The sequence below is a fragment of the Pelobates fuscus genome, chromosome 7, assembly GCF_036172605.1.
Source record: "Pelobates fuscus isolate aPelFus1 chromosome 7, aPelFus1.pri, whole genome shotgun sequence".
Taxonomy (NCBI): Eukaryota; Metazoa; Chordata; class Amphibia; order Anura; family Pelobatidae; genus Pelobates; species Pelobates fuscus.
In genome coordinates, this window is record NC_086323.1 from 46,587,276 (window position 1) to 46,600,021 (window position 12,746).

At 40.9% G+C, this 12,746-nt stretch overlaps 1 protein-coding gene across 1 annotated transcript in view; it reads left to right on the plus strand.

The window, feature by feature from the left end:
• Positions 1–12,746, plus strand: part of PATJ (PATJ crumbs cell polarity complex component) — a 231,961-nt gene that overhangs the window by 14,411 nt on the left and 204,804 nt on the right. The window contains exons 2-4 of the mRNA XM_063428064.1: positions 4,922–4,977; positions 5,064–5,245; positions 11,546–11,749. Coding sequence (XP_063284134.1) covers positions 4,956–4,977; positions 5,064–5,245; positions 11,546–11,749 — 408 coding nt within the window. The 5' untranslated portion in view covers positions 4,922–4,955. The remainder of the gene's footprint in view (positions 1–4,921; positions 4,978–5,063; positions 5,246–11,545; positions 11,750–12,746) is intronic.

Sequence of the window (12,746 nt, forward strand, 5' to 3'; positions counted from 1 at the left end):
GCTCTGGTATACACTCAGACACATCAACAATATGGAGCTCCTACAAAAGAGGGACATTACAATAGAAAAGAGGGGCAGAGGATTTTGGGCCCAAAATAGGGATTGTCCCTCTTAAATAGGGACAGTTGGGAGGTATGCTTGTTATAATAACCTTGATAGTATAGTTATATAATTATGAACCTGATTTTAATTTGCCTGTCTACCATGTCGTAAAACATATTTCCCATTTCCAAATTACGATGAAATGCTGTGTTACTTTGGGCTATTTATTTAAATGTTACAATTTTTTTTTACATTTTTTTTTGTCATACATGTTTTTTTCATTTAAACACCATCGGGGTTTTAATCCTATATATTAGATCCGGCCATAATAATCCTATTCCTTGATCGGCTTCACACTGTTTGTCTCCAGTGGAGACCGTGGGGCTTATTAGTACAAAGAACACCACGTGATCATGTCCCTGAAAAATTCAAAGCTCTCTTGACAGGCTCAACTTGAATGATTGTGAGTTTAAAACAAATCAGAATATGTTCCAGCTGTGATCCCAGCAGCAAATGAATTCTATTTTATTCAATACCCTTCATGCAGGTTTCAGATTTACAGCATTCCCTCTGTATTCTAACACCAATAGTGACCTTAAAAAGATGAACATCCTTAATGGAGCACTGTAATTACTAAAATAAAAAGTATATTGGAGTTTTGAATTTTGAGCCTATATATATATATATATATATATATATATATATATATATATATATATATATATATATATATGTGTGTGTGTGTATATATATAATTTTTTTTAAATTATATTATGTTATATCTAAAAAGCTAGCTGTTTTCCATTACTAGCTTAGATCACTGGGCCCAACTATAAAAAATAGAGGGGGGGGGGGGGGAGGGGCAAACAACAACTTTTTAACCGCAATTAAACATACCTTTAGTCCATCGCTGTGGCAAAAGTAACCTCGCCACTAGTTTTTGTAGGGGCCTGTTTGCCAGCCTCCTGCCCTGCGACTATGGCCCTGGGATGTATTGCCCTTTAAGGAACTGAGTTGGGGCTTATGGACTGATATTATACCGTTACTGACCCTTTAAGAACTGTATTTGGGCATAATTGATTTTTATAATGCTGTTCCTGGCCCTTTAATTACTTTGCAGCAGTGTTGCAACTTTAAATTGGCACTTCGGATACAGCCGAAGTAGTCGAAGTGGCCGCCATTCGACAAACGAACACGTGGTGGCGGCCATCCAGAAGCCTTACCTTCTCCTGCATTGAGTTTTCAGCCACAGAGACTAAGTCCCGTTCAGAGATGGGACTTAATCATTTTTTCAGTATGAAATTGACCGACCGCACAGCCCAAATCTATGGAACTGTTTTGGGCAGGAAAATGTGCCTGCGGTCGGTCACAAAGGACTTCCCACTAACTTTTGAACTAATGCAAGGATTTGCATGATTTTTGAGTATGTTCATATTTCAAGTATAGTGAGTGGAGACCGAAGGAGAAGGAGACCGAAGCTGCCCCTATTCTAAATGAAAGACCCGAGACATGGATACAACCCAATCTTAGGAGTAGTGTTCTGATGTAGAAGATGAATTTAGCCGTAGTCAGAGGGATTCAGTGAGAGTAGTGGTGAAATGTGTGTGGCATGACTGAGTGTGGGTAAGTAAGAGTCAAGTATTTTAAGTGGGCACTAGTTCTAGGTGGGATAAAGTGGTATAGCGGATGGATGAGTAGTTTGGTTCGTTTTAGAGGTTTGTAGAGAAAGTATATAGTGATCATGATTTTTAGCGATATCCAATATTTTTAAGGTGGTCCCAGTGCCACCACTCATATCTGGTGTCACAATAGCTTGCATTTAAAAAAAAACCAAAAAAACTTTTTTGACTGTAATATACAGTATATACTCGAGTTTAAGCCGAGGCCCCTAATTTTACCCCCAAAAACTGGGAAAACTTATTGACTCGAGTATAAGACTAGGGTGGGAAATGCAGCAGCTACTGGTAAATTTCTAAATAAAATTAGATCCTAAAAAAATTATATTAATTGAATTTTTATTTGCAGTGTGTGTGTATGAGTGCAGTGTGTGTATATGAATGCAGTGTGTGTGTGTGTGAATGCAGTGTGTATATGAGTGCAGTGTGTGTGTGTGTGAATGCAGTGTGTATATGAGTGCGTGTATGAATGCAGTGTGAGTGCAGTGTGTGCAGTGTATGTATGAGTGCAGTGTGTGTATGAGTGCAGTGTGTATATGAGTGCAGTGTGTGTGTGTATGAGTGCAGTGTGTGCAGTGTATGTATGAATGCAGTGTGTATATGAATGCAGTGTGTGTGCAGTGTATGTATGAATGCAGTGTGTATATGAATGCAGTGTGAGTGCAGTGTGTGTGTGAATGCAGTGTGTATATGAATGCAGTGTGAGTGTATGCAGTGTGTATATGAGTGCAGTGTGTGTGTGTGTGTGTGTGTGAATGCAATGTGTATATGAGTGCAGTGTGTGTGTGTGAATGCAGTGTGTGTGTGAGTGCAGTGTGTGTGTGTGTGATGCAGAGCCTTGGTGGGGGGTGGGCTTTTTAATATATTTTTTTATTATTATTATTTTAATTTTTTTTGTTTTATATTATTATTTTTTTTATTACTCTTTTTATTATTATTGTATTATTATTATTTTTTTTTGTTATATTATTTTTTTTATTACTCTTTTTATTATTATTTTATTTTCATGTTTTTTGTTATATTATTATTTTTTTATTACTCTTTTTATTATTATTGTATTATTATTATTTAATTTTTTTTGTTATATTATTAATTTATTTATTTTTATTACTATTATAATTTTTTTTTGTCCCCCCTCCCTGCTTGCTAGCGTTCCAGGGAGGGGGGCTCCTTCCCTGGTGGTCCAGTGGGATTGGTAGTTCAGTGGGGGGGAGGAGGGGGGCTGTGAGAGATGTTACTTACCTCTCCTGCAGCTCCTGTCATAATACAGACTATTGACTCGAGTATAAGCCGAGGTGGGGTTTTTCAGCACAAAAAATGTGCTGAAAAACTCTGCTTATACTCGAGTATATACGGTAATAGCAGTCAGTTTCCTTCACACGTGTGCGTTTCAGGGCCTGCTAGGGCCTGCCAGGGCACAGTGTCACACCAGTGCAACTCATATCTGGTGTAACAGTAGTGTACATTTAAAAAAAAAAAAATACAGGGGGCTTGTTGTCACCTTTCGGGGACCCTTGGTGTTGTACATGGCTGGGTGGAGGAAGAGACCTTCAATGACATCAGTGAGGACAAGAAACGGGACACGGCTAGCTTGGTATCCAACCATGTGCAAATGGGGAGTTTGCGGTTGTGCAAATGGATTGTTTGCTGTGCGTTAAACGGGGAGTTTGGTCTGTCACTGTGAAGCGGGCGTAACCCTTACACTACCTGATCGACACAACATCATACCTGATGTTTTAAAGCACGTTATTCCAAACAATTTAGGAATGCTAGGTGATTTATGCCCTTTATGGATTAAAACTCTGCATCAACTATGTAATTTTCCATGGGAGTTTTGCCATGGATCCCCCTCCGGCATGCCACAGTCCAGGTGTTGGTCCCCTTGAAACAACTTTTCCATCACTATTGTGGCCAGAAAGAGTCCCTGTGGGTTTTAAAATTCGCCTGCCTATTGAAGTCTATGGCGGTTCGCTGGGTTCGCCCGTTTGCGAACATTTGCGGAAGTTCGCGTTCGCCGTTCGCGAACGGAAAATTTCATGTTCACGACATCACTATTCAAGTATGCTGATTATTAATATGTGGTTTTTATGAAGATTGAATGTATAGTTTTAAAGTTATAAAAATGCATAAAAAAGTACAAGTTTTAGCTTGGAGATAATTGAGTAGATACAGTAAGAAACTCAATTATCTCCCAAGCAGAGGGGAGGGAATCTGTGGGATGTAACCGTTATCTGGTTGGTTAATGTCTAATTGCCTGTGGGCGTCTCCCTTGCAGGGGAGCACTGCATAAAAGCAGAGTACCTGCCATTAAACATCACTTCTACTTCACCCTCAATCTAGAGTCCTGTCTCTTATTGGGGGAATCGCTATATCACTACAAGGGATTGCTATGCTCTGCATACTCCCTTAGCTAATCACTTCTAAATTCTTGTAAGAGCTTGTTCCTGCTTCACTCTCTTGGAGGAGAGGTTCACCCACTGGAACCTGGAGCCTTGTCGTAGGAGACGGCGAGACCCCAACCAAGCTGCGGCGGTTCGTGGGGTCTACGGTGGTTGTGGTGTCTGCCGGAGTGCTTGGAGCCCTCTGTAAGCGCTCGGAGCATCCTTCAACGGAGGTACCCAGTCGGGGTGCCAGGTGATCCGTTACAATCGCCAAATGTAAAGTTAAAGTGATTTTGGTGATTAGACTGTTCCTTAAAGGGCTATATTCACTAGACAGTTGGTTGACATCAGGTGACTCACAAGTCTAGCAAGCTATTAACAGAGTAGGAAATAAGAAATTCTAAATGAAACAGAATTTGCAATAAAGGATGTGTAAACAATAGATGACTCTTTACCGGAAGTGTTTAGGAAGGCTGTGTTAAGTCACATGCAGGGAGGTGGGACTAGGGCTGCATATACAAAGGGATTTAACTCCTAAATGGCAGAAAATTTAGCAAATTGGTACACCAAAATGGCTTCACCAAGCTAATGTTGTTTTGTAGACTTTAGTGACCCTTTAAGGGTAAATTGCCATCAGCTGATCCCTCACACCCATGCAATGGTTATGGTGCTTGGAAAGTTCCTTAAATGCATTTGATATGCCAAGAGAGTGCAGTTTTACCATTCATGCATTATGTATTCTCTACATATATTCATATACATTGTATGGTGTATAATATTCAAAGTTTGGGTGAAATAATACTTTTATTTGTCTCATCATAGTTTTATTGACGTTTCCCTGTGGAGATACATAAAAATGCCGGAGATGCCCGACACAGGTATGTATTTTATCTTGCGTTACATATGCATATTAATGAGTGTACGATGTCATGAGAAGATACTGGATTTTTTGCTCTTCTTATAGGAACCGCGAATATCGACAAACAGGAAGTGCTGGAGATTGCAGAGCGTTTGCAGGAAAAACTAAAAGCCAGAGGACAGTTTGTCCACAATGATACATTGCAACTCCTACGTGACACTTTGACAAGTCCTCTCTTTAACCAGATACTAACAGTACAACAGTCTATCAAACAATTAAAAGAGCAAGTAAGTAAATCCTGTATGTTTAATAATAATAAAAAAAAAAAAAAAGTATGGAATATATTAAATAAATCATTCATTCAGATATAGAGCTAATGAAAGAGATATATATATATATATATATATATATATATATATATATATATATATACACACATAATAAACCTGTAATCTGTACACTGCGGTAGACTTATTGCTAGCAAATCTATTGTTTTTCTGTTCTAGAGTTTTTGTTTTTTCCCCTTAAACATTTTATGTAATTGAAAATGAACTATACGCTAATGTACATTCAGTGGTTGACCATGTGGTGGGCTCCCACAATGCATTGCATGTAGCTCCACGAGAGACATTGTGAAAGCACAGGGAACCTAGCAACATGCAAAGGTCACAGGTAGAAGTAAAATTTATACCTTTTGTAGGTTGTTTAAGTAGGTTAGTGTGTAGAATGAATTGTAGTAATTACATACTGTACTAATGGATTTGGGCCCCTCTTCCATCATCCCAGGTTAGTTCCTGGTTGTCTCAGTAAGCTCAGCCTGAGCACATCACCAGACAGATTTGTGTCTGGTAAACGGAACTGCATGCTTTTGGCCCATACAAGAGCACTGTAATAGCCCCCTCGATGGGACTGGCCAGAGTGGCATACTTTTCAGGTGGCTTGTCACTTTTTGGGGGGAAGGGGCACACTTCTATCCTAATCATGTCTGCATCCCTATCCTGTCCCTACTGGCCTACTCCAGTGTACCTGCCAATGTCTACATTTTATTCTCTTAAAGGTACATGTGTTCCTGACCCTATAGTGCTTAACCCACTCTTTAGGTGGCTTGCCCCCTTAAAAGCAATTAAAATTCACCTTATTTCCAGCGCTGTTGTGGGTCCGCCGGCACTGCCCCTGCCCCTGCCCCTTTGGTGACATCAGAATTGCTGATATTTAGCCAATCCAATGTTTTCATACAAACTAACACAACTAGCACGCGCTAACAGGCACGCGCTAACAGGCACGCGCTCATACACATACACACTCACTTTTATTTAATTCATTTAATCCCCCAGTCTCCTTACCTTTGGGAGTGCTGAGGGGATTCCAGATTTCCCTGGGGTTCAGTCAGCCTGCAGGCGGCAAGGCAGCGCTGATCCTCCCATTCAGCTCCCTTGCGCGCCGCTTACTGATGCTGGAGTGACGTCATGCTCCGGCATCACTGCGGTGCATGCGGGGGAGAAAGCTCCCTTGTGCGCCCGCCTGCACAGTGACGCCACTGCCAGCCTCGGGGGGTGGGGGGGGGGGTCCTGAGGTGCCCAGCTCCTGGGCCCCCCAGGAAAAGAGGCTGGCAAAATGTGGCCACACTGGCGTACAGGCCGCAGGGCGGCCGGGCTCTTTGGTGGGCCGGGCCCGGTCGCAGCTGTGACCCCTGCGACCACGGTATGTACGCCAGTGGTGCTGCCTACTGTGCAACGCTGAGCCAGGAAGCACCTCCAGTGGCCATCTGCGGAGTGGCCACTTGGATGTGTCCCTAGGGACCCCTCCAACACTGCCTTTTCACTGAAAAGGCAGTGTTTGCATGAAAATACCTAAAGGCAATGATTATACTCACCAGAACAACTACATAAAGCTGTAGTTGTTCTGGTGACTATAGTGTCCCTTTAAGATGAGGTTGAAAATAAAAATTATGAATTTGGTGATTTTTTTTTTACAAGCTGTTTTGCTCCAACAAGTGTCATTGAATAATTGCTATATTCTAACTAAATGAAAAGTATGTAAATTAAGTGTTCTGATAAACCTAGGACACGATGCAGGGAGGTAATATTTGGCAGGGCAGAATGACACACTAGCTGTTGAACTGCAGTTCTCTTTTTCAGAACATGATTGGCAAGTGAAGACTACTTGGAATTAGGCTTGTTAAGATTATCGGTAATTGTGGGAGTTGTAGCGGAAAAGAATTCTGAGATTCTATCATTTCATACTCCTCGTGATCTAAACTGGTGGTTATGGAAGTGATAGCCCAACAGCTGTGTCGCAGTTAGATCCATTTACTGGCATGCTTCCTGAGAGCAACTATGATTGCCCCTTGTGGGGTAGATGTGTATAGACGTGTCACTTCCAGCTGATATCTTTCATGTATTGTATTTTTTTTTTTGGTAATGTAAATTTAGAAGATGGTCATTTTGTCGGTATGTTAGTTTGGAAAATATCAATTTTCCCTGCAGAAAGGGATACTCTGTAATACACAGGTGTTGTCAGAAATGCTATTTCAGAAACACGCTCTTTCCTCTGCTTGCGCAGATAATTGCAGATTAGTTGAGTGTGTTCTGTAACATAAGAGATCCTTCACATGATATGTTAGAGGCCCTTGTTGTATTATCCTTTTCAAAGTTCTATTCTGCAATATTTTTCCTGCCCCAATTACTGCATGAAAGTGAGCGATGATACCGACCACTAAATTATCAAATCGCCCATGAGAACATTTCTCAAATCTCTACTTTGCTATTGAGCAATAATAGCATATTTCAAATACACATTTACTTGTTTGGGTTATACTAAAAATGTGGAGCTTTTTAGATGTTGTTTTTTTGACTCTACATCCAAGGATAGTTTGCAATGTTTGCAGGATAATGTGCATTAGACCAGGTAAGTAAATATGTATAATTGCAATTATATTCAACATAGTTGCTTGTACAGATTTGGGGTTACCAGCTAGCCTGTATTTATTGTGTGAAAAATGTGAACTAGAGTGATCAGATGTACTCCCTAAAATGAACACTCCGAACATCTTTTATACTTCAGCTTGCCAAAGTGTTTTATATGTGAATAGAAGGTCCTTCTTTTTTTATTTATTTTATTTAAAAAAAAATAATGCAAATTTCAACAGCCTCTGGCTGTCAATCAGACAACTGGTCATATTACTTCCTGGTTAGGTTAGCTCAGTGGAGCTAAACTAAAGAGGCAGCAATTGCCCAGAGTAACTGCCTTGCAAAGACTTCTAATTAAGCTGCATTGGGAAGTCTGTGATTAGACAGGCACAGACAATCTGGGAGGTATTAGAAGGGGAGGGCTTGCAAAGGCTGCAGACGAGATCTGCAGCTTTTGCAATTTTTTGTTGTTGTTTTTTTTTTTAAATCTATCCTAAATGAAAAATGTATAATTAAATGCATGCATGTTTTCCTTTGGGGTATATCTACTAAACATGGATTTTTTTTTTTTTTATTTGGGCAGTGGAGAGTGTCTTTTTTTTTTAAGTGGGCCACTCAGATAATATATATCCTCCAGGCCGGTGGTAACATATCTACTAACTTTTATATAATGTTTGTATAGTGTAGTAGCAGCTGTATGTAGATCACATTTATCCTTATTAATATGTTAGGACTGACCACACAATCCTGAACAGGCCAGTAATTTGAGTCTACATCCTGGTTAAGGAGCTTTTAAAGAGGTTGTTGCTGTTTTTTGTTTTTTTCCTGCATAGAAAGAACTTTATAGTTGTACCTTTTTGTTTAGCTCCTAAGGAATATTAGATTGGATTGGGTTCTAAATAATCCATTTGCTGCTAAACCCTAGAAACCCCCCAATAAGAATAAAACCAATATATGTGCGCCTCTTTATGATGCTCAAACTGCAGCAGACTTTGAAAGTAAAACTGAGCACAAAAAAAATTATTTACCGTCCTTCCTTTGATAGATTGCTATGGCCCTTCTTCGCCACCCTACACAAATTTGGCATCGCACACCCTTTCATAGTGGTACTACAATCACTATATTCCTCCCCCACAGCCAACCTACTCCTCCCCTCAAAGCAGCCGCCTCCTTCAAAATCCTAAACGGCACCCGACAGGGCTGCCCCCTCTCCTCTATCTTATTTGCACTCTTGAACCACTACTACAAACACTTCGCACACAGGTAGACATCAAAGGAATTTCCATCAGGGGTGAGGAATACAAGATAGACGCGTATGCGGACGACCTGTTGCTAACAATAACGGACCTCATGAACTCCATGCCCCCACTTCTAGCGGAATTAAATTAAATGTGAACAAGACACCTTTGGTGGGAGTGTGAGTATATTACACCACTGTGGTGCGACGTCGCGCAGCTAACCTCTCAAATCCTACATACTGACTTCTGTCCAACACCCACGGGGACACACTGAGAGCTCAAAACAAATTCATTGCTAAAATCGCACTAGCCACTAGGAGAACCATAGCTGCAAAATGGGGTAGCCCAGATATCCCCTCAACGAGACTAGGGAAATGGACAGCCTTTCAGCACTTATCCTCGATAACACTAAAACGTTCTACAAAATCTTGGATCCCTGGCTCTTTGAATTCCCCCTCCCCACACAAAAGAATTGCTACGGCGCACGGCAAAGCCACTGAAGAACACAAACCTCTCTCCCCCCCCCCACCCTCTTCTCTAAACCATTCTGATATTTCACCACGCACCCTCGACACTCTCTGCTATCCCCCCCCCCCCCATCAATCTTGCCATACTCCCCCCAATGTTATAAGGGATGCACCCATCACACCTTATGGCCATAAACTCTCCACAACATGGTTGAAGGCCCAGTACGCATCTGCGTCACTTCCGGTATACCAATCTGACAAGGCACCCAGAGTGTGTCCAATAAAGTTTTGTTTACAATACTTTCTGCATCCTGAGTAATTGAAACAAAAGAGACCTAAGGACCACAGAGGGGAGCCAATTTGAAGTACCAACATCCAGATACTGATGTTACATGCGGTTAGTCTGAGCCAGCTTGCATAAGTGGCTCGAGACCATGTGAGTTGAACCAGTTACAGACTGCACACCCATTTTATCTGTTCCGTTATTACCCTATATGCGCTTTATTCTTGCTTTCAGATTTTCAAGAATGCTGTTTTTTATGTGCTAATAAGGGTAAATTTGTATTGAGTGCTCTCACCTTTCACATTTGTTGTTATAAGCTACAGATCTTAACACCAGGATCACGAAGGGTTATGAATCCTGTAACTTACCGGTATTGATTAACCCCTGTACAAACGAAAGTCAAAGTGGTATACAGGTTTCCCCATTGTGCCTTCTTCTTTGTGTATTCCCTCCCCACCTATTATAGACCATAGAAAACGAAGACAACCTCACTAATATAGTAATTTTACCCAACATGTACATAGGTTAAAATAAGTTGAAACCGCTGATGAAACTCCCGTATACTTGTACAATCTGTATAAATGTCACAATGAATCGACGTATGTTCAGCGATGTATGTGCTATACACTTTACCCCCACATTCTTCTTTCTGTACCCCTCCCCATAAAACAAAATCTTCGAAATAAAGAATTTATATAAAAAAATAAACACACATTTCCCAGCTTGCATTTTTGTCCTCTTTCTTAATGGATGCTTAAAGGACCACTATAGTGCCAGGAAAACATACTCCTTTTCCGGGCACTATAGTGCCCTGAGGGTGCCCCCACCCTCAGGGACCCTTCCCGCCGGGCTCTGGTGTGAGGAAGGGGTTAAACTTACCTCTTTCTCTAGCGCTGGGCGGGGAGCTCTCCTCCTCCTCTCCTCCCTTTCGGCTGAATGCGCATGTGCGGCAAGAGCTGCGCGCGCATTCAGCCAGTCTCATAGGAAAGCATTTACAATGCTTTCCTATGGACGCTTGCGTGCTCTCACTGTGATTTTCAGTGAGACAGCCACTAGAGGATTTGGAGGCTGGATTAACCCTATTATAAACATGGCAGTTTCTCTGAAACTGCTATGTTTATAAAAAAAAAAGGGTTAATCCTAGAGGGACCTGGCACCCAGACCACTTCATTAAGCTGAAGTGGTCTGGGTGCCTAGAGTGGTCCTTTAACACTTCAAGGCTCTGCAAATAATGCTGATACAAGCAATCAACTATGTTGCTATATTACAATGTAATGGGCTACTCTTTTAAAGGTACAGACCTACAAATCCTATATAAGCTGGACATTCCAACCTGGTCTTTAGAGTCCAGATTATGATGATCGTTTTTAAGGGATTAATTTGTGTTTTGGAGTTTGTTTTTATAACCGTGGGCTATAGTATAAAACAAAAGAGAGGGATAGGATGTGTACAAACTTTGTTTTTCTTAATGTTTATTATCTTCCTTAATTTTTTATTTTTTTTGGCATGTTTATACTTTATTTTTTTTTACTTTTTTCCTCTGCTTTATTGTATATTCATCTTTGTAAATACAGTTGTACTTTATTATCGCTCACCCTTTGATAAGTTCATCTCTCATCATTATTTTAGTAAGCCAAGGAAAATAGTTTTTAATTAATTTACTTTGACTGGATCAATTCTATTTCCTCAGCTGAACCGTATGCCAGCTGACCGCTCTGCGGAATTCGATTTCACAAAGAAAGGTTTATTGGTATTTGAAGCGGGCAACACAACGCAATTGCCAAACAAGAACGCCTCTTTGTCCTTTGACAACTTTGTTTCGTCTAGATTATGTCATGTCGGTCCTAACTCAGGAGACGATGCATTTAGCCAAAAACTCCAACAGATGGCAAAGGTAAGTGGAGCCACACAAGTGAATGGAATAAGTTGCTGCTGTTTCTGTGGAGAAAAATGCCAGAAATAACTGTATTACTTGGAAAGTAAAAAATAAAAGAGGATGCTTGCATCTGTTTTTGTTTTTTTCCTTTTAAAATAAATAAGTTCTCCAGGCATCTTAAACTCAGATCTTCTGTTAACAAGCATTCTTTGACCCTAGAGAAAATAAGCTTTTGGCATATTATTTCTTTCAGCTTATTCTGGGTTAAATAAAGAGGTCTCAGGGTTACCAAACTCCTACCCCACAGGTGTTGTTGAACTGTAGCACCCCTTATTACCTGCCTGTCTTTTACAATAAAATAATTTCTGTAGTTTTAGTTCCTCAACATCTGGAGGCCGGAGTTTGACAACCTTGGTTTAGATGCTTAATTTAGTGCTGTCACGTCTGTCATGAGGTTTTATGCATGATTTGATAACTTTCAAAATTATTAATTAAACTGTAAATTGGCCAAAATTCTCCATAGACTTTACAATAACAAGCCAAAATACCCGAGCTTGAAAGATATTTGATTTGGAAAATAATATTTCTCACAGTTCTATTTTTGACCAAAATTTGCAGTTGCCAGACTTTGTGACCGTCCATGGTTTAGTGACAAACCATCAAAAAGGCATGGTCTATGCCACAAAGAATGGGATGGTTAACCACTTAAGGACCAAACTTCTGGAATAAAATGGAATTATGACGTGTCAGACATGTCATGTGTCCTTAAGGGGTTAAAGGACCACTATAGTGCCAGGAAAACATACTCGTTTTCCTGGCACTATAGTGCCCTGAGGGTGCCCCCACCCTCAGGGACCCCCTCCCACCGGGCTCTGGGGGGAGGAAACGGTTAAACTTACCTCTTTCTCCAGCGCCGGGCGGGGAGCTCTCCTCCTCTTCTCCTCCCTCTTCTTCCGTCACTGGCTGAATGCGCATGTGCGGCACGAGCCGCGCGCGCATTCAGCCAGTCCATAGG